We start from the raw sequence: 22,496 nt of genomic DNA on the forward strand, positions 1-22,496 counted from the left end.
TCTGCATTATATGATCACACGCTAATAACTACGAATATAAAACTAACTTCCGCTCGGTCACGTGACTGCACTGTTTCCGGGTATGTGTACTTTGACCCATGTGATCATATGGAAACAGACATGGGAATAGAAACTTACTGTGACAGCTCACGGTAAGACTGGTAAACATAGGTAAGGTTACCTTGTTTTAATAATGAGTATATTCACAGCCTTACATGGCACTGCACATTGTTTCGTCTGTCAACCTGACTTTAAACGGCACACTTGATGCTAACTTTTAGCTTTAAATCTGATTTCATATCACTAAGGTGTATTCAAGGTGTTGCAAAGTGCATTGGCTGTTGTTCATCAGATATGCGTAATGAAATTAATTGTTCTTTCTGCTAACTCTGTGCAAGTGTGTGATCCAAAATGCTCCCATCCTCCTGTGATACCTTCGTGGCTCTGCCCCCCTCCACTGAGGGACAACGCATCATCTTTGGGAAAAACTCTGACAGGCCTTGTGATGAAGTCCAGGAGGTGGTGTATTTTCCTGCCAACGACTATGATGCAGGGGAGAAAGTTGAGGTAGGTGACAAAGACAGCTTGTTATTGCCCTCCAACCTTCAATTTCCCACATTGCGACTGCACCTTGGTTGAAGTGCCTTTATAGATAACCATTAACAGTTTTGCCCCTGTGTCTTGTTCATCTCCTGAACAGTGTACATACATAGAGATTGAGCAGGTGGCCCACACTTATGCAGTTGTGTTGAGCAAACCAGCCTGGCTATGGGGTGCAGAAATGGGCGCAAATGAGCATCAAGTGTGTATTGGAAATGAAGCAGTGTGGGGCAAAGAGAGTGCAGATGATGATGAAGCTCTTCTCGGCATGGATCTTGTCAGGTAAAAGCAATTGTTTGTATTACCAAGCCTCTGTTTCTTGTCACAATACCCTCAACTAGAGGTGCAAAGGGAAATTTAATGACACGGTACCAACCAGAAACAGTTTGGGGTGTTTTTTTCTTCTAGTTGTCAGTTCAGAATACATTTGTGAGAGACACTCATAGGCGAAGCAAAACATAAACCTGTGACTCTACAATTTTCCAGGCTTGGACTGGAGAGAGCCAATACAGCTGAAAAAGCTGTGGATGTTATTACTGAGCTGCTGGGGAAATATGGCCAGGGAGGAACTTGCATGGAGGATGAGAGCAGCTTCACCTACCACAACAGCTTCCTCATCTCAGACAGGAAGGAGGCATGGCTGCTGGAAACATCTGGGAAGCACTGGGCAGCAGAGAGAGTGGAAGGTAATGGAAAAAGAATACAAAGAATAGGTGACAGATTGAAATACAAGGCAATGGAATATGTTCAAAAGGCATTTTATTGTTTAGCTTGCAGTATTATGGGCTGTAATTCGAAAACAACAAAGAGACCATTGAAAAGTAGGCGTCCTAAACCGGTCAGCAGCTTTATATACGGTCAGTGGTCATTAACACAAAGAGAAAGGGGCCAATGCAGTGCAGAAAAAGGTGGACATTACATCTGACATAATAATTATGTCAGCCAAAAACCCTAACCGTCAAGCAATAGTGGGATACTTACATTTTTGGTAAATTAAGCTTGGAGCTTCATAACAAAAAGCCCCTGAGGAGGTTAATTACATTGGACAGTATCTTTTATCAGAAAATATATCATATATATTGGTATCTGTGTAAATGTCACCTGAGAAACACATCACTAAAGAGAGTGCCGCAGATATGTTGAGGTTGTTTGGCATCAGTCACCATTACATAGTTTGTCCACCAGAGAGCACTGGCTGGTTCATTTTCCAGCTGTAGAATGTTCCTGTCAGTACAATATTGTGATTTCAGTTCTTTAATAACCAAATTTTACTGATTTTGAAGCTTTCAAATATCAATAATGGTATTGGCCTTTAAAAAAACAAACAAAAAAGAAACAGTACCTGTCACGCTCTAGATGCAGCCACAGCCAAAGTCACATTACATCAGCGGCTGGAAGTTGTAGCTTTTGTTGCTTTTTGAAAGCTGTCAATAGCAGATTTAGGCCCATGTCTTCCATTTCCTTGCAAATGTTATTTAAATAAGTTACAACTACTGAAGCCAGTTTTTTTTCTGCCTTTCATATAATCTCTGGTTCATTTTTAATCGTTATTTGAAACAATATAAGTAAGTTTTTAGATTAATTTAAAAGACATTTGAACATCTACGTCTTGATTTTGTCCCAATTTATAACAGAAAAGAAGCTTGTATAACTGCAGCCTTGTTACTAACTAGTTTGTTTTTTGGAAGTATGTGAGACATCAGTTGTCAATTTACATGTTATGGCTTAAATTAATATTTGACTTTGTCCAGTTTGTAATGTTTCAACAACCATACAAGATCGTACAATGTGTAACTCTCCAAATGTATAATGGCTAATTACTAATTTTTACTTTTAAGCTTTATCACTTGAAATCCACATCGTACAGTAGAAATATATTGTTTACCAGACTGAAGCTCAACGTACACTGCATGACTAAAAGTATGGACCCTAGCGGAACATGTAAATAAAAAACAATGGGCCTTACCAAAAGCAAACAACATATGTGAACAGCAGAGTCCACTTATTTTTGGCAATACAGTCCCTGACAAAAGTCTTGTCGCTTATCCTAGTTGTAGGAACAACAAATAATAACCTGACTTGTAGTTGATCAATTGGGATCAGAAATAGCTTATATGAAAGGCAAAGGTCTTTAGATTATGCTTATTACATCAAAATAAAGTTGTGTGTCATTCATTGAGTTTTATCATTTAATTAGGACAGAAAGGTCAGATCTTGCTTGGACAAAAGTCTTGTCGTGTCTTTAAACGATTCAACCAATCACAGATTAGAGCTCCACCTGTGACAAATACTGTAATTAACACATTCCTAGGTGTGTATAAAAAGAACCCCAGCACACCAGACCTTCATGTGAAGTGCAACCTGACCGCTGACAACATGCCAAAGATTCAACCACGACCAAAGTGCTGATCATCAAGAGCCTGAAGACCAAGTCTGCTGCTGAGGCGGCAGACATCTTCAGTGTATCCAAACGTCAAGTGGAGAGGATAAAAAAAGAAACTGGTGACGTTCATGACAAGCCCAGGTCAGGCAGACCCCGTAAGACAACTGTTAGAGAGGACCGTTTGTTGCTTCGGCAGTCCAGGGCCAGCCCTTTTTCAACTGCAGCAAAGCTACATCAGAACTGGTCACCAGAAACCCCTGTATCTACCAGAACAGTTTGTCGAATTCTCTCACGCAATGGTCTCCATGGCCGAATTACTGCTCACAAACCAGCATTAAACAGAAGACAACAAAAGAATCGTGTTGCACTTGCCAAGGCCCACAGCTTGCAGAAAGGATGGACAGTGGAAAAGTGGCAGAAGGTTGATTTTTCTGATGAATCATCCATTGAACTGCATCCCAATCGCCGCAAATACTGCAGAAGACCTGTTGGAACCCGCATGGACCTAAGATTCACCCAGAAAACAGTCAAGTTTGGTGGAGGAAAAATCATGGTTTGGGGTTACATCCAGTATGGGGGTGTGCGAGAGATCTGCAGAGTGGATGGCAACATCAACAGCCTGAGGTATCAAGAGGTTCTCGCTGCCCATTACATTCCAAACCACAAGAGAGGGCAAATTCTTCAGCAGGATGGTGCTCCTTCTCATACTTCAGCCTCCACATCAAAGTTCCTGAAAGTGAAGAAGGTCAAGGTGCTCCAGGATTGGCCAGCCCAATCACCAGACATGAACATTATTGAGCATGTCTGGGGTAAGATGAAGGAGGAGGCTTGGAAGATGAAACCAAAGAATCTTGATGAACTCTGGGAGTCCTGCAAGACTGCTTTCTTTGCCATTCCAGATGACTTCCAGATGAAGTTATTTGAGTCATTGCCGAGATGTATGGATGCAGTCCTCCAAGCTCATGGGAGTCATACACGATATTAATTCTTTTTCCCAAGGCACCATGACTTTATGTTCTGATGTTATTGGAGCATGTTTGTGTATTCAAAATAAAGTATCATTTCTACAGTACATTATTTTTGTATGCGACAAGACTTTTGTCCAAGCAAGATCTGACCTTTCTGTCCTAATTAAATGATAAAACTCAGTGAATGATGCACAACTTTATTTTGGTATAATAAGCATAATCTAGAGGCCTTTGCCTTTCATATAAGCCATTTCTGATTCCAATTGATCAACTACAAGTCAAGTTATTATTTGTTGTTCCTACAACTTGGATAAGTGACAAGACTTTTGTCAGGGACTGTATACTGCAAACGCACCATAGTTTAAGACCTTAATTTATGACATTATACTTAAATAAGCAATCATGTAAATTATCAAATACATCAAAATTTCCTGATACAATAATGTGACATTGTAAAGCTTATCCCAGGTGAACTGTGTAAAAATTTCAGTGGCAAGTTTTACATTACAAGTATCTGTTCAGTCTATGTGGGGTCACAAAAATCCCTCAAGGCCCCATATGATTTCAACACATTATTTTTAACCTTTAAGCAGTCTCCCATCAGTGCAGCTTTTTCAGCATGAAACTGGATAAAACCCTCGCAGCTCTCCAGGACTCTCACTGTCACTTGGAAAACACAAAACATTTTTTAACATAAGGTCAAATACTTTGAACAGTTACTTTTACATCGATCATTAGGTCATACTATTCATTAAATAAGTGCCAGTGGATATTACCAGTGTATCAGCATCATGATTGTCACATTTACCCCAGTAATAATAAATCTCTGCACAAGATTCTCTGTTTTCACAGTAGAGCTCTCAACAATAAACAAATTCATAGATTATGAGAAAAATATTTAACATATTCTGTGTTAAATAGCCTTTCTAGGTGTTTGTTGGCTAAAACGGGCAAATCAAATTAAATGTGAAAAAAGTTGACATCTGCCATCTTGTCTGCAGTCAGGTCTTTCTTAAGCAGCATCCTCCAAGGCTGAAAAATGAAGCCAACGTAGAAGTGCCCAACACTAACTTTAGGTCCTCTAATGGTGACTTCAGTCCCCATTAACACCCATGTTAAAATCTCCAACTTTAAAGCAGAAATCAACATGTTTGCAGTCTGGTACAAGAAACAGTTTTGGTCTCTATAGCTAATTTTCCACTTTATTACAACTGCATGATGGGTGAATTTTCATATAACTCTACTGTTAATATTTTATTAAGGCTTAAAGTTACATAAAGACATAAACATAAATACATGAACATAAGTTACATAAAGGGCATAGCTGCTTGAGTGACAGGATGTCTGCAAGGCATCACCACAGTCTGTGAGTCAGATCCATCCTCTTGTCCAAATATGGTCACCTCGGGACACTTTTGGCCCCAAAAATCCAAGATGGCTACAGTCTGTAGTCCTTCTCCTTGTAGCTGCCAGTCCAAACCTTCATTGTGATCATAATGCCTTTAAATTATTTCAGTTTTCTACACTTAAGAGCTGCCTTCCTTTTGATTTTGTGTCACTGTACTCATAACTTAATCCAGCTTTAAACAGCCTTGTAAGAATCTATAGTACGTATATTGATGCACAATCATTTTGAGGTTTGTAACAACACGTTGAAGTGCTCAGGGGGCCACTGAATAATGGTTAGTTTTAATATTAGTGGCTAATCATGTTGTTTTAATATTGTCTAGGTGGATATCGCAACATCTCGAACCAGTATGGCATAACCACTAAAATAGACAAGGAACACCCAGAGATGAGGGAATATGCACGAAGCAAGGGCTGGTGGGACGGAAAGAGTCAGTTCAACTTTGCCACGGTCTACTCCTTCATGACTACAGGCAGGATAGAAGCCTCTGGGGGCCGGTACTGTGAGGGGAAGAAGCTGCTGCAGAAGAGCGACGGTTAGTAACACACACTTCACTGTGGAGAACTGACACGCAGGAGCAAAAAGTCACAATGTTTAATACTGTTTATGCATGTGTTGATTATATTTCCTGAAGGTCACATCACTGCTGAGACGATGATGGATATCCTGAGGGATAAAGACAGTGGCATCAACATGGAGGGCATGTTCATGTCGACAGGAAGTATGGTGTCTGTGATACCCACGAATCCTGCTCTGCCAGGGGTCCACTACTTTACAGCGACTCCAGACCCTGAAAGGTAAAGCGCTTGATCTCTCTCCAGCTGATTGGGCATATTTTTAATTTATTTTGACAGCAGTTAATGGTGATTTAATGAGTCATTCTTTTGCACAACAGGTCTGTATTCAAACCTTTCATCTTTGTGAAGAACGCCATCGAGCTGAAGGAGACGACTTCTCCCAGTTACGGTCCAGATGACCCCGTAAAGAAGAAACCCCGCTTCCAGAGCAAACCTGACCGCAAACATGAGTTGTTTGTCAAACATGAACTGGTGGCTGCCATCATCGAGTCCTACAAGGTTTCACAATTTAATTCAACCAAGCAATTTACCTAAATTTGTCACTCGGCTTAGTGTGGCAGTCGTCTACTCATAAATGTACTTACATATTTTTTTTTTTTGTCTATAGGACAGAGGAAGGAAGATCACTGAAAGTATGAGGCAGCTGGAGAAGGAGAAGATGACACAGATGGAGGAGTTTCTCTCACATGGTATTGAGGAACCGGATTTACAGGCGAATCTGTTCCCGAGGTCTGTTAAGGAAGAGATGGCTGTGTACGGCAAGAGCTGAAACCACAAAACACGTCTTCAAACAAAAGCGACAGTAGCACTAGCTTTACCTTTTATTTAGGTGCAAGTACAATCATGCTTGTATCATAAATCAGAACACATTGAATAGTAATTAACATTTTTGCTTAAAAATTAAGCAGTTAAGGATGCTGAGGCAGTAAAATATACATATCCCATGTTGTACAATTTGAACTTAAATGTTGACAGTATTGAAGCATTGACCAGAAATACAGTAAGGAACAAATTCATTATGTGGTTCATGTTTTGAGGGTTCTGCAATAAAATTTATTAAACAAACAAAACAACATAATAATAAATAAATAAAAACAAATGCCGTTGACAGTACCTCAGTGCTACACACTGTATTAAATTGTATTTTATTAAAAAGACATTTTTACACCACTTTTTATGCATGCTTTAGTCATTAATAAACACAAACCATTGCACTTAAAAAAGCCAGAAAAAATATAATTTAGCAGAATTAGTTTCCAAAATATTACTATATACCTGAGAGGAAAAAAAACAATTACAGCAGCTCATTTAGCCCTGGCTGAGTTCTGACACTCATTTCATTTGGTTATTTATTAGTAATGATGGCTTTTTAGTTTGTTTAAACTGAATTTTCAGTTTGCTTTTAAAAAGTAATAAAATATATCATTGAAACATGGCAAATGCTTGTTTTTCTTTTTCAAACCACCAGAGATACCACAAACATAGACCATATAAATCACCTTTCTACTTCAGTGCAAATTAAACTGCATGTTATCACAGCATGCTGTATGCCCCATCTCCAGTTCACTAACCGGTGAAACTAACTTATTCACAAACTTTACTGGCAACAAAAAGGCACTAAAAAATGGATGCAGATTTAACCACATCGTCCCTTTTTTTCCTTTAGGCAAGTGGCTTTGGTAGAAGAGTGATGAAAGTGTCCCTGTAAAGCAAAATAATACATTCAGCAGAAGGCAGGCATTTTTTGGCTGCACCTATAAGAAGTTTTACGAGGACAGCTCTTTGTGCATTATTGCTCACACAGCGACACAACATAAAATAAAAACTGAAAGTCCAGAGGCCTCATGTACAAAGACTTGCGTGGATTTCCTACTGAAACATGGCGTACGCTTAAATCCAGAAAACGTCGTACGCATAAAAATATCCAGATGTATGAATCTGTGCGTACACATGAATCCAAGCACATTTCCTTTGTACATCCCAATCAACGCGGAATTGAGCGCACATGTTGGAGTACCCGGCCCCTCCCTGTCCACGCCCCTATTTAAATATGCAAATCATATTTAAATGAATCCTGCACCTAAGATTCCCCTCTCTGCACGATCAGAAAACTAAAACAAAAGAATGAGTAAGGCGGGAAAAAAGAAAAACTTCACAGAATGCGAACTGGAGATGCTCACTGAAGTGGAGGCGCACAAAAATGTACTTTTTGGCACGCTGTCCTCCGGCATCAATACAAAACGCAAGGTGAGTGAGTGGGAGAGTGTGTGTGAGCCTGTCAATGCTGTGGGGACAGAAAAGCGTACCCACGCAGAATTAAAAAAGAACTTGTCCGACATTAAGGTGGACGTGAAGCGGAGGAGGGCTGCCCACCGCCAAAGTGTGGCTAAAACAGGCGGGGGGACAGGAGAGGAGGAGCTCACCCCGTTTGAACAGAGAGTCTCCTGGGGTCAGTTGAAAGCAGACAAATAATTATGTGAACTGGATTTACAGTTTCCATTTGTTAATTTTATACACCACTTACACGGATCACACACTATTGTTGTAAATTAAAGCAGAAGTGCACCGGGGAAAAGGTGTGGCTGATTAAGAAATGTCACACTTTACGCACGGGTTTATTGACATGAGTACTTTACACACAGAGACAATCAGGGGCTTGTTAGAAAACTCTGAAGCTGTAGTTTAATCAGCAAAAAACAGCAAGTCACTAACTTTAACCACTGACTAGTACTGATGCTGTGAAGACAGGATAATATTTGGGGGCGCACATGCTCAGTGTGCATCAGGGGGATTAATGTTAGGACAATTAAACAAATAAATTACTCACCAAGAAGGCACCCATCGCGCACAGTGCCAGCTTGTAGTCTGTTCCCAGCCATGCTGTTACTCAGAATGTATGAATCGTGCGTTAAACCAAGCCACCTCGCCACAGTGTTGATTAATTGCATTTGCGCATCATATATGATCTGTACATTGATCGAATGAAAATGTTTCCTGTTGACAGAAACAAATTCATCCTGTGATTGTGCTTTTATACTGTAGCCATGTGTGTGCAGTCGATAGCTCCGATAACGTTAGGAAAACCGGCTGTCGTTGCAAACTGCGCTTTAATGTTGGCCTGTTCCGCTATGGGAATTTGATATACCTGGCTGACATGCGGATAATTCCGTCCCACACAGCTGGCATGGCTCGGCTCAGGGTCGACTGGCACAGTCCCGATCGGTCGGCCAGCTCCCTCTGGAATGCCCCTGGAGCTAAGGAACCCCAGTGTGGTCAGAACCTGTATGGATACAGGCAGCGCATGGCTCCTCGCCGTGTCGCGCTGCCGGCTGCAGCTCTGCGCACAGTTCCAGGAGGACAGGCCTCAGGAACCTAAAGCAGCTGATGAGCCGGTGCCATCTGTCTCTGAACACACGCTCTCTTCGTATTGCACCATTTACAAATCTTCTACTACTGCTAAAGCAGCCGTTGTTGTTAACGGTATTTTCGGCACCACTTTGCGCATGCTTTTATATCCATTCATCTAATTGCAGACACGCGGCGGTGTTAATTGTTCATCAATGTTAATTGTTGATGTTTCTCTGATGTGCACATCACTCTGAGGACTAATTGTTTTCACATTTATTTATTCTAACAGCTTCTCAGCCACGTTTTTGTGCGTATGCACCCTTTGTACATGAGGCCCCAAGTTGATGTGCTGATTGCATAAAATACTTTAAAAAGTCTTTAAAAAGCAGCAATGTCTTATTTTACCCTTTTGAGATTTACACTACCTGTTGTGTTATTCTTGAAAAGGCATATTAATAGAAAGCATCATGGCTCTTATTTTTGCAGTTTGGGCTGTCAGTCCCTTTTTGGTTCATACTGAACTCATTAGCTTCATTGCAGATTAAAGGAAGCAGCAACATCACTACAGCAGAGTCAAACAGCACGAGGAAAACAGACAACTTAAATATTAACTTGAAAGGAAAACAGGCACATCTTTGAATTATTACTGCCTACTGTTGATGTCAGTAACAATTTGAAGATTAAATAAGTGTTGATTAAATTCTAATCTACAGAATTAAGTGCTAGCTACGCATCCACACATTGATTATAGGGATTATAATGGCCTTTTCAAGTACTCCCACTTTAGGTTTTACCTCAAAATAAATGGTTTTGATAATTTGGCAAATGGGGCGTTTACTGTATATGTATGATCATCTGACAGCTCATGTTCCTGTCCTGATTGGCTGCTGTAGCAATGTTGCCGCAACTCAAAATCTTAGCAGTTATCCTGCTGAGTGAAATGTTAAAAGTAAAACTGCAAAAATAAGACAGGTTGTCACAAAAAAAGAAACTCCCTTTAAGATCAACTCCACATGATGGATTACTCCCTGACCTGTTTGGTTTTTAAGGTTCAAGCTCATCTGAACACACCCAACATCACAGTCAACTACGGTCTGTTCCAACACTTGACCGGGATGTTGCACTGCACAAAGCTGTACTGTGAAACGCTGTACTGTACAGGATGTGCACAGAGCAAGGCAGTGCAAATACAGTTTGAAATGTCAGCATTTTTCTTCCTGCTGCCCGAGCACAAGATGTATTTGCATTGTCATTTTTTCTCAATTGAAATGCCATTAAATCTTTACTTTGTAACTTATGTCATGAAGCGGTAGTAAAGGCGACTGTCCTGGAAATCGTGCTCCTTACTGATGTGCTGGAGCACACCGCCCTGCTGTAACCGCGTCCCATAGAGTACCGCCTCACCCTGGTCCTGAGCCAAGCCCACCTGCTGGAGCCACTCTACAAGTTCACAGCCAAGAAAACACTCCACCATAGTCCTCTTCCCACACCTGAAAGTCAAAAGAAGCATTCACCCAAAGGTTTGTTGACTTTTTAGAAGGAAGAGAGAAGAAGCAAACAGAGCCCACATGCAACAAAACTATAAGAAGTAACAGTTTTTTTTAAGTATAGTCTTTGTGAATGACGACTAGGGGAGAGATGCAGAGTTACGACAAACTGTTTCGCACACAAACAGAAATATGCATACACAATCTTTTCATAACATTTAGAAAGCTGTCTGTTTTGTGAATTTTGATAATTGTGGCATAGGGTGCATGGCATGCACACAATTTTCACACCCACAGTTAGCCATAAATGGATGTAGAAACGCCCTCAAATATCAGTGTGCACATCAATATTTGTGTCCCTCCACTACTCATTAAATTTGTCAATGAGACATTTGGTAAAGAAAGTGCAATTTCACCGACTTGTGTAGCATCGACTAAGTTCTTCAACAGCTGTCATCCTGTAAGTTGTGGCAACTTGTGTATTATGTACCAGTAATTCATTACATTTCTGCAAACCATTATCGCAGTAATATCTCAATCATCACTGTTAATAAACGTCAGGGGGATAATCAATAACGTAACCATGGTGCTCATGTTAAAACTGCCTGTAAGTAGTGCTACAAGTGACAACATGTAACAGTCATTTACATGGAGATGATTGTGTGGCCTCAAAAATAACACAATCAGTGAAATCCTGAACCAATATTATCCATCCCTTAATCTTGTCCTTACATCACCTGCAGCTATCTCAGCTAAAACCATGTGTATGCCTGGTTTGAACAATGACTGTGCACATTCTCACCGCACACTCTTACTTTATAAATATCACTTAATGTGTGGGAAAAGGTGCATGCACAGTTTTTGTGCTTACACACTGTTTATGCATCTGACCCCAGGACTTGTTTCTCCACACATTTAGAGAACGTGTTTATTCAAGACATTTCTCATCATCCTCTGACCAGAGCTGCGGTGAGTAAGACGATATGCACTCACCTTCTTTTTTTGACAATGTCATGAAAACACTGGTCCTTGTGGTATTTGGTGAACTGAGTGCAAGTCATCCTGATTTCCTCAGGTAAATCGGTCTGTGGCTGCTCCTCTTGCTTCCTCCCATACCACAGACTGTATAACCTGAACACCATTCACAAAGACAAAATAAACACATCGTATATTTACACAGTACATACGGTATTTTGTGCGTATAAAAAACTTAATGTGAGAGTGTGGCGTTGTTTTGTAACGTAAATCTTCTTTACCTCTTCTTAAATGGCACTATAATTAAATGCTTGTCCAGCCCAAACAGAGCAAAGGAGAGAAAACCCTGGTGATAGAGAACATGTGATGAAACTGGTGCTGCTGTGATGATTAATGTTCACAATCTTGGTACCACAGTATCTGGAAGACCAACCTGTCCATAGTTGGCCACAGCACAGAAGAACTGCAGCTCCAAGTAGAGTCGACCAGGAACAGGGTTGAAGAGCACCCACAAGCAGCTGGACAGATTCTGCCGTAACAGGAATATAGAGGGATTTTATGTATTAGATGTAAAACTAGAAAAAAAAAACCAACTTGTAGAACCAGCTAAGTGAAACAACTCACTACATCAGGTGTCAGTGACAGAAAAATATGTGAGCTGAGCTGCCTTAAAATATAAACATCTTTACATTCACAGAAACATTTAACCACAAGCCACACAATTTATTGGTATTTACTAGGCTTATTTAATATGTTTTTTATAATAATAATCTAAACATAATAATTTTCTACTGTGTTTCTTTGGCGAAGGCTTCCTCTGACACTGAGTGAGTGAGCTGGAAATTACACAGCCCGGCCATTTGTGTCTGATTTGGTTTGTGATGCACTAAATATAATGATGCAGGCAGTAAGGCTGACTTCATGTCACTGTAGAAGTGAAAGGTGGTGGTTTACTCACAGCGAGCAAGCTGACAGTCAGGAGCAGACATAAGAGCACATGACGGGCCACTTGTCTGTCTGCGACCTGTTGCAGCTCCTCCACTTGGACGAGCAGGCAGTCAGTAGATGCACAGCTGTTCTCACAATGACCTGAGGGTGGCAGCAGAACACAGAAACACTTCATTTTAATTAAAAGCTGTACATTCTTTGGGGCGTCGGTGGCTTAGTGTTAGAGCAGGCGCCCCATGTACAAGGCCGTTGCCGCAGCAGCCCAGGTTCGACTCCAGCCTGTGGCCCTTTGCTTCATGTCACTCCCTCTCTCTCTCCCCCCCCTCACGCTCATCTGTCCTATCGATTAAAGGCTTAAAAATGCCCCCCCCCCCCCAAAAAAAACTTAAGAAAAAAAAAGCTGTACATTCTTCAATGATTATAATTCTTGTGTGATGTTTAGGTTTTACAGATTGAGGTTTAAAACTGTAGTTGGTAGCTGAAACTGTCACTATATCCATACAGCACTAACTGAGACAAATAACCTGAGGAAAAAAAAAAATTCTCATCTGCCTACTCTATTTCCTTGTCACATTTCTAACAGCCTTTAGGCACATGAATGAAAACAACATAACAGAGCAGAGTGTCTAAACGCAGCTGTCAATTCCTGCTCTTTAACTGTGGTCAAACTGACAAATTTCTGTTTCTGCATTGCCTATTTCTCACCTCAAATGTCTTAAGAAACATATTTTAGTGTACTGTTTAGCTGTAAAATAAGAACGTTTATTCTGGCCAGTGGGCAGTGCTTGGTACTGATCTCATTTTACAGCTAAACAGTACCCTAAAATGTGTTTCTGAAACCATCTGAGGTGAAAAATAGGCAATGCAGTAACAGAATCTTGATTCATGTTTGATCAGCACTGCCTAGTTTGACAGGGATTGACATGACTGACAGCTGAGTTCGAGACTTCTTGGCTCTGCTTGGTTGTTTTTGGTGTGCCAATGTAGATTCCTGCAAATGCCATTAGAAGCACTAGAAAGAAAGGGGAAATTATTCTCTTCACAGACAGAATAAAAGTGACAGTTTCAGCAAATATGACACTTTAATAAACGTTACCAATTTTAGCTCTAATGCATTTTAAATTCTTGCATAATTAAAATGCACGTCTGCTGCTTATCAGAACAGTACCTGAGAGTGTGGTTGGTGTGCCGTTCATATTTGTGCTGATGATCATGTCAGGCATGGGCTGGGGTGGCGCACACTCACATATGAGGCACGCTGATAACAAGAAGATAAAAGTGAGAGTAATACTTTGCCATGCTGCTACAGTGTCCTCCCAGCTCACACTGGAGGCACAACGTACATACAACAATATATGAGAAATATAAGTAATACAAAAATAATACCATAATGAAGCAGAGAGGTAATATTAGTGCATGCAGTCTCACATTTTATCAAATGATATAAATATATCTTCAATATCTTGAGTTAACAGGAGTGTTTAGAGTCATGATATACTGTGACGACCTAGTATCCTACACATCACACTTATGTAACAAATAAGTGTTTCCCTTCAACACTTGCAGAACTGGTTTGCATGTTTTGTAGTGTAAGACCAATGAATCTAGCCATTCCCTCTCCTTTAAAGTAACAAACTTTACTCCAGGTGGCTCAATTACAAGTCAAAGATCTGTTTCTATGGCTGCATTGTGAGAGATAATGTGTTCAGCCTTTACTTATGTAACTAACTAAACTTATCAGGAACTTCAGTTATCATGTTTCCTCAAGATAATGACATCCAAAAAGTTTGTTCCTGCTTTTTAGTTTAGTGTATACTTAGTGACTTTGTAACTGCAGAGGCTTTTTCTACTCGTGTAACTGAAAATTATCTGCAGGAGAAAGAATATGTGACAGAAGCTGTATTGCCTATGTAGCAGTTTGCTGTAGATGACTTCTAGATAAGAAGAGTTAGTCCTGACTTTGGATTCTTGATTGTACTTTTCTTTTCAACTTAGTCTTTGATGACTGACAAACCATTTTAGATGTTACAACCGCCTCTGTATGTTCTAGTGATCACCATGTGCTCTGATAATGTCACTACACTATTATACTTGGCAACCTGGTATTTATTCAGTGTCATCAAGGTGACATATTCAAACAAATACTGAAATGTTGAATAAAGGTCTCAGTGAAATGGTCTCCACAAAGCAAAGTACCTCTGTTGGGATCACCTGATGTGGTGACTGGCTCAAAAAGAGTCTGGTTATCTGGTTCAACCTCAGTCACAAGGTCCTCTGCGGAGTTTCCCTCTTGGATTTGGTCGTTTTGGGCCCAGCTTCCTCTGCTGAGACAAACTAGAGAGCTTCCTCCCAGCAGTATGCTGAGGGCAACTACGACTGTGGTGCAGATTATCTGTCAAAGAACGCACAAATACAGACATGCAAGCTTTTAAGAAATTCTCTCGGGTTCAAAAACAGTTCTTAAAGGTACCACATTATTCTCATTTTAAGGTTCATACTTGTATTTTGGGTTTCTACTAGAATGTGTTTACATGCTTTGATGTTAATGGCTGCATGAATATACCTTTAATCATCCTCCGTTTTAAACACTCCATTTTACCACCTGTTTCTTGAAGCTCAGTTTGCTCTGATTGGTTAGCGTTTCCGGGTCTTTCACATCTGCGTTCTCTGTACTGTTACTGCAGCCAGGGAATGACTGTAACAGCACTGTCACAGCACTTTCTGCCTTTATATAATATACTTGTGACATCACAACTGCATTGAAGTCCTGACAGCTCGTTTAAAGGCACAGTTTCTGAATATGGACTGTGTGCATTTGTCTGTGGATTGAGTGCTCTGATACCTTCACAATTCTTACAAAGCATCTATACTTGCTTTATAGTAATAATAATAATAATAAAAAAAAAGCAAATCTGACTTTTTATAGTACGGGACCTTTAAATGGCAGAAAAAAAAAGAATGATTTATGGTGTTACCTGTGGGGTGCCATAAAAGAAAGCAGAGTCAATTGTGTCAGACATTCTTTGCCCAGAAATAAGCAATACAGCAGTTACTGAGGCTGGAACCCTGTTTTAATAAAGAAAAAAAATACAGCAAAATCACTGACAGTATCAAAATGCAAAAACATAAACCAGCTCAAACACACTGAATCGCAGACTAAATTTGCAGGAATTTAAAAAGTTTGTTCGATCATTTATATTAAAGTGAGGCATCATTACCCCTGTACAATCACCCTCGGTACTCCTGATCATAGTTTTATGTGGTATATGGTAATGTATGCAAATACTGTCCAATATGTTAATTCTACTGTGGGGCAGGTATTCTGGTTGGGGCTCCACCTCTCAGTGGAACAGACAAACAAGCTTAGTTTCATTTCTGTGTTCAGTCTTCTTTTAAGTGACTCACCCCCAGCCTGCAATGACAAACAGGCCTGGTGAAACTTTCACATCCTCAAATCCTCTCAGGAGCACAAGAGAGAGTGCTATTAAACCTAAAATGACAAAAAAAAAATGAGCATTACAAAATTAGCAATCAAACTGTAGATCTCAGAGCTCACCAAGATGAATTAATGCAGTGTAATGTGAGCTTAATGTAGGTGGATGGTTGTGTGCATGCATATCATACCTGACCAAACATAGGTACTGTAGAGTGAGGTACACACTAATGTGAACGTCAGGACCTGCCCGACAAAGTTGTCTTCTTTCACCACAAAGTTCCACAAGATCATCCCGACACAAGTTAGAATCTAGAGACCGCGGCGTAACAAATACAAGCATTTACTCATGTGAAGTTACACCTACTGGTAGGATTTCTTTTTCTTTCAAATCAATTTAGAGATTATGTGCAAGTGCTCACCTGTGCCAAGAAAAGGTTGACTGTAAACATGTGAGGTAGCCTCTTGAATTTCTTACTTAAAAACATGACAGTAATCGTCCACACCTGACAGAGAAAACACATTTTTCTTATTATTCATATTTACCTGCAAAACTCTTTTGCAGAGATGCTAAACACAGCTAATATTAATCATTGCTGGCAAATTATTCAGTTTCAAAGCGTAAGAAAGCGGAAATTGTTCAACAGAGTGACATATTAAAGCAACACTAAAGATGAACAATTAAAGTACGAGATAATGCAGAATACAAAAAATGTGTGAACGTGTTTCATCACTGCAAAGATTATTCAATGTTTATAGTAACGAGTTGCAGGTTCCTTTAAAGATACCCTGAAAGTGATAATTAATGAAATGAGGAAGTAGGTCTATCAGTCAGTTAAGCATCTGTTTGCCCACACATCTTCTACATGACTGAGCCTTTTAATGTCTAACAAGAAGCTAGATTTTAGTACTGTCATTTCATTCAGCATTGAATGAACAGGAGATGTGTAATTAGCAATAGTGAACTGTGCCATGTTATAGGAATAACTAACTATAATCATGGCAGGCCAAACTGGTTTCAGTTTTCAAGCAGAGCATGCTGTAACAAATGCATTATGAAGCATGACTTCACTTTGACCTTAGTTTCCACATACTGAGATAAACCAAAAATAAACTAAAGCACTCGGAGAGCGCAGACCTCCGCCAAGCAGCTCAGATTTCCCACCATTTTATTATTTTATCCACTTCGCTTCAACCGATCACCACCAAAATTGTATCATCTGTTCCCTGTCCCATTATCAACCTTTTCTGAAAATTTCATCAAAATCCGTTCAAAACTTTTAGAGTTATTTCGCAAAAAAACGCTGGCGAAAACATAACCTCCTTGGCGGAAAAGAACCAGCTCATGGAAGGTCAGTTAGAGAACATTTAGCCAACAAGTATACACATATCACACTTAATTGACATGTGTGTCTCGTCGCGACTCACCAGTGCAACCAAGCTCACTATGCTTATGTTAAAGCTGACATTCTGCAGTGAATTCATCAGTAGCTGGGGATCCATCCAACGTATCGTCAGTAACCAGGCAGAAACATACATTATTGGAGCTGAGAGAAAAGTGCTGATCACCATTCCAGAGGTTACCTGTTGGGAAACAGAAATCATGTATGGTGAGTTACGACGACAAAAAGTGGTTCAGTATCTGGTGGGTATGAGGTTGGTAGGTAGATTGAAGCAACTCACAACTTCTAGCTCTGTGTTGTAATAAACAGCATAGATGGCCACACTTGGCGCAGTGGGAAACACTCCATAAAGAAAGGCATAATTGGAGAGGCTTGAGTGGTTCATGGCAGTGCTGTTGCTATTGTCCAGCAGATCCACCATGTCCTTACAAATCAGGGGCATCAACAACCTGAAAGTCAAATCAAAAGACTGGTGTCATGAACCATTGTTTGAGGGGTTAGTTAACACTACCCTGAACAATGCAGTGCTACTGAAATATTTATATACACTAGCTATTATCACTTCCACCCCAGAGACCTCTTAACATGTCATCTGTGTGGTAAACGGCTTTTGGTTTAAGAAAGGTCTGAGTCACCCAAACCACAAGCTCAAAACAACACGTTGGGAGCACATCACAAAGCTCGAACCTGCTGACTCTCTACACTCCTGAAGTGTGTCTTATTATAAAGAAGTCAGCTGATAGCACTAAATCATCATCGTCAGGTCTTTTTTCACTCACAGTTTTGCTGTAATGAGTAATATTAGCGTCACCACTGTGGATCTGGTTAATTTCCCCAGCTGTCCCACCATGGAGAGACCCAAGTAGAACAGTGCTGCTCCCCCAAAAGAGTTGGCCAAGCCGTCCACAAACTCAGCCATGAAGGGAGGAATTGTCTGGTGCAGGGCAAAATGGGCGATGATGCCGATGACGACCATGAACACTATAGGGTTCTTCAGGACCTGTAAAACTACAAGTCCCACAATGACAAGTTTGCTCTGCTGGTGGTTCCCTTGGTTCTTCCACTTCTGGATCTCGCAGAAGGCGAAGCCAATGGGATTTAGAAGCATCAGGGACACAGGTGCAACCAGGTAGATGTACTGGAGGTACTCTGGGTATGTGCTCTTGTACAGGGCCTCAACTGTGGATAAAGATGAAGACAGATTTCTCAATATTACAAACCCTGTTTGGCATGTTTGACTTGTTGGAGCATGCAGCACAAAAGCAGTTAAGAAAGTCATGTATGAAACTTCACCTGGATTTCACACTACAAGGCTGCATACACACAAAGCTGCTCAGAAATACTTTGGTTTACACACTTTTTCATGTGAAAGACGCATTTACACATATGGTCCCTGGGTTGAAGTGCTACCATAGACTGTACAAATAATGGAGGTAGCGAGTGTTATGCGGGATGCCTCTGTGTTGTTATGTTTGAAAGCAGGCGTGGCTGTGGCAGCACATGCCTGGGTCAAAAAGGTTTTAAAATCCTTCCTTCAAAGAAAAATCTGTTAATTTGGGCACCTTCACATGACGCACAACTGTTCATATCTGCCTTAATAAACCCCACTCTAAAAAGTAAAATGCTGGAGCGAGACTCAAATGGCCTCAAATAAAAAGTTATATTTAAAAACTTCTCTGTGAGAGCGAGAGTCTCCTCTCACTCTCAACATGAAGCAGAACAACACTTCAAATCTGGAAGTTCCTGAAAATGGAGGGGAATACTGGAACTGACGTTTGAGTCACTGCAGTAAGAGCTAAACAAAAGGTACTTGAAGGAAATGTCACCACTAGATTATCGAATGTAAAAAGAATGGTTAAGGAAGAAGCTGATGTTGCTATGAATTCTGCCTCACTTGAATGAGGAACAACTGCTGAAATTAATGTCCACTCTATTTGAGATTTGCATATTTGTCAGGCAGTCAGTCAAGCTTAAGTGGGTTTACTCATTTGCCTATGACAGCCTGAGAAGGAAACACGTACACACACCATTAATACACAATAACATTACTTTGTGTCCCCTGTTCACTTCAACTACAGGTAGCTGAGCATAAGCATGATCAGAGGTGTGTTTAAATTTCTGCAAATGCATACGAGTGCAAAATAACGAATCCTGCTTTGCTCAGATCCCACTCTTGGTATATTTTTTTGCATGAGGGAGGGCCCTGAAAGCAGTGGTATCCAGTTCAGTTTGCTAAAGTAGTTTACAGTGCATACACATAATTATACTTTAGGTCTGGTGGATGGGCAAACATTGGGACAGCATGATTACAGTTGCAGCAGTGAATGAAAAGCACTGTGGGTGGCAGGCTTACATGCATTATACTCACCAATGGGATATCCCAGGGCAAAGTCATTGCTTTGGGTGGCAAATATTGAGAAGAGCCCAGCTTTGCTGTAGCGGCTCTCAGGGCTGGCAACTATCAGCGTGAGGACGCAGACAATGAAAAACACAGACACTTTGGCGATGAGGATGCTCCACAGGAAAGGCCAGATGACATTACCAAAGTCCAGCTGCACCATGTTCTTGAACAGCAGCGCTGGGAGGGCAAACTTGGACACAAAATTGCCCAAACCTTTGGCCTGGGTGGACGTGATGATGTTTGCCCTCCCTGCGATGTATCCACATAGTATGATCCCAAAGCACTCCAAGAGAGCCGGTAGGAGCTTGTCTATGGACATGCTGCCTGAGAGAGCAGGGGGGTCCAGGTCTTCCCATGGGTTTTCCTCTTTATGTGAAAAGTTGGTGTCCGGTGCGTCCATCGTGTTTATCCTCCCTCCACTGTCACCTGTCACGCCTGGGTTGCAGTCATGTTAATGCCCTGCTCGGCACTGCCAGACACTGAAGAGGGAAATAAGCTACAGTCAAAGGAGGAGTTAAAGTAGCTGCGTTAGCCGTCACAGCCGTTAAATGGGCTGGTGCGATGTAACGTTATCAGGTAACTGCGTTAGTTAACCGACACAACTCTTTTACGACAGATAACGATAGTAAATCTGTAACCAAACAGCCAACAAACACTTGAGTGTCAATACAATTATTAAAGTTGCTCACCCGAGTGCAGCTGTGACCCTTCATGTACCATGTGTCAGACAAATCTCAGGAGTAGCAGCCGTTAGCCGTTAGCTAGCCTGTCAACCGAGACCCACGGCGTCGCCGACAATACTACGACTTACTTAACTTCATTACAAAACTTCAAAGTCCACTGCTGTAAAAGAAAACTCACATAACTCTGGGAAACCTGACTGTAAACGTGTGTTGTAACACAGGTGTTATCTTACTTTAGGCCCAACCCAGCAACTTTCATAATCCCTGATTTGTCAACAACGTATCAACCAATCACATTATCCGGAGGGGCAAAGGGGCGGGGCTTATTCCACCTGATTACATCAGGCAGAAAACTTGTTTTCAGAGTTCAACATGCTAACATGCAATCATGCGTCTTAATGAGCCAGAAGAAGTCACACACTTGTTCTTGATTACCCCTAAAGCAAGCTGATTTGGACACATACTGAATTTCCAAGTCTCCCCTGTATTTAAATGGCTTTTAAATTTATGTATGGACTCATGAGGCTTCACCACAAAAACTTGTTTGCACATTGCACCGTGAAGCAGTTGTAAATTGGTGCAAAACTAGCCTATTTTATTTATTGCTTATTTCAGGGGTGTCAAGCATAAAGCCCAGGGGCCAAAACCAGCCCGCCAGGGGGTCCAATCCTGCCCACTGGGTGACACTGACTTTACACACCTAATAGTGATGCACTTGAGGAGGCTAAGGTGGAATTTATACTTCTGTGTTGAATTGACGCCGTACCCTACGCTGTAGCCTGGCATGCACCTCCCCAGAAATGTAACTACACCTTGCAGTGATGCAGACCAAAGCTTTTATTTACTTTAATTTCACAGATAAGAAACAATAAATTATAAAGACAGTAAAGCCTCCACAAAAATAACATTTTGAATCTTTTGTGTGATTTATCATGCGGGGATTTATACTTGGGGATTATTCCTGGCTTCATATGAGAAGAGGAAAAGTTCGCTAGCTGCCAGATTAATTTGTATATGTAAAATGCCACAGGCTTGTGCTAAAATCATTAGCATGTGGTATTTGTGGGTAAAATGTGTCCAGCAAAAGCAAGTGGTTGTCTGTGAATGCTGCGTGTTATAGTGAAGCCGATTTGTGTCTACTTGTGTTTGAAATTGTCTCTGTTAAGCCATGAATGGCTTTTGCTTTTTCATTTTCTCTTACTCTAATGCTCTCCACATACAATGTTTTAACATCTTTGTGCAGCACTTTGCATCAAGCATTTTTGATTGTCTGTTAAACACTACAGGAAACAGTAATGTCATCGCTAAAATAAAACAACAAATTACCCTCTCTGTCCCTGCTGCATATTCAAATAAAACTGACACAGTAAAATGCAATCAAATATTTTCTAAAAATCTGATTTTTGCAGTCCAGGAAAATCCGCCACTGATCATGAGACACACGTAAAAACAACAAACAAATGGTCTGTTGGACACAGGTCATGAGTCCATCTCACCCCCCATACATCCCAACCTACACCCACCAAAGTTATTGTGATGATTTGGAGTTTTCATGTTTTATTTATTCAGTTTAAGCTGCAGTAGGCTAATCAATTATCTTATCTTTCTCAGCTCTACACTGTCCCTCAGCTTTTTTGTTTTTGTGCTATGGCCAGCAATTTATATTTTGGTTCTGTCTCACCGCACTGATTTGTATCTTTGCTTCATGTCTGCTGGATGTGTGAAGAGGCACCTCTAAACACTGTTGAGCTAATCCTGCGTGGGAGGAAAATCTGCATTTATATTTGAATGTCAAATAGAGGGTTGACAGAAAAATAAACACAACTAGTGCAGTGGCAAACAGTGGTCTACATTCCATCAGAGTGTATGTGTGATAGTATT

At 40.7% G+C, this 22,496-nt stretch overlaps 2 protein-coding genes across 6 annotated transcripts; one reads left to right on the forward strand and one right to left on the reverse strand.

The window, feature by feature from the left end:
* The first annotated feature begins 52 nt into the window (after positions 1-52).
* scrn3 (secernin 3) lies at positions 53-7,371 on the forward strand. Of its 2 annotated transcripts, none has more exons than XM_033613708.2 (8): positions 53-171; positions 399-567; positions 701-882; positions 1,087-1,286; positions 5,682-5,894; positions 5,994-6,156; positions 6,255-6,435; positions 6,545-7,371. In XM_033613708.2, the coding sequence occupies exons 2-8, from the start codon at positions 412-414 to the stop codon at positions 6,704-6,706; spliced, it is 1,257 nt and encodes a 418-aa protein (XP_033469599.1). In that variant the 5' UTR covers positions 53-171; positions 399-411; the 3' UTR covers positions 6,707-7,371. The 2 variants fall into 2 exon arrangements, with proteins under 2 accessions (XP_033469599.1, XP_078030635.1); XM_078174509.1 differs by having other exon boundaries at positions 111-152.
* Positions 6,746-20,873, reverse strand: gpr155a (G protein-coupled receptor 155a). 4 transcript variants are annotated; one of them, XM_033613672.2, is made up of 16 exons: positions 20,622-20,873; positions 19,900-20,411; positions 18,311-18,710; positions 17,812-17,980; positions 17,557-17,712; positions 16,551-16,634; positions 16,320-16,440; positions 16,101-16,185; positions 15,671-15,761; positions 14,907-15,087; positions 13,864-13,953; positions 12,706-12,836; positions 12,181-12,276; positions 12,029-12,093; positions 11,766-11,903; positions 6,746-10,775 (listed from the first exon to the last, which is right to left on the reverse strand). In XM_033613672.2, exons 2-16 carry the CDS (start codon positions 20,330-20,332, stop codon positions 10,580-10,582), a joined length of 2,436 nt encoding a protein of 811 aa, XP_033469563.1. In that variant the 5' UTR covers positions 20,333-20,411; positions 20,622-20,873; the 3' UTR covers positions 6,746-10,579. The 4 variants fall into 4 exon arrangements, with proteins under 4 accessions (XP_033469563.1, XP_033469572.1, XP_033469554.1 ...); XM_033613681.2 differs by having other exon boundaries at positions 6,746-7,639; positions 14,892-15,087; XM_033613663.2 differs by having other exon boundaries at positions 14,892-15,087.
* Between the last annotated feature and the right edge of the window lie 1,623 nt (positions 20,874-22,496).

Source organism: Epinephelus lanceolatus, chromosome 14, assembly GCF_041903045.1.
Source record: "Epinephelus lanceolatus isolate andai-2023 chromosome 14, ASM4190304v1, whole genome shotgun sequence".
NCBI classification, from domain to species: Eukaryota; Metazoa; Chordata; class Actinopteri; order Perciformes; family Serranidae; genus Epinephelus; species Epinephelus lanceolatus.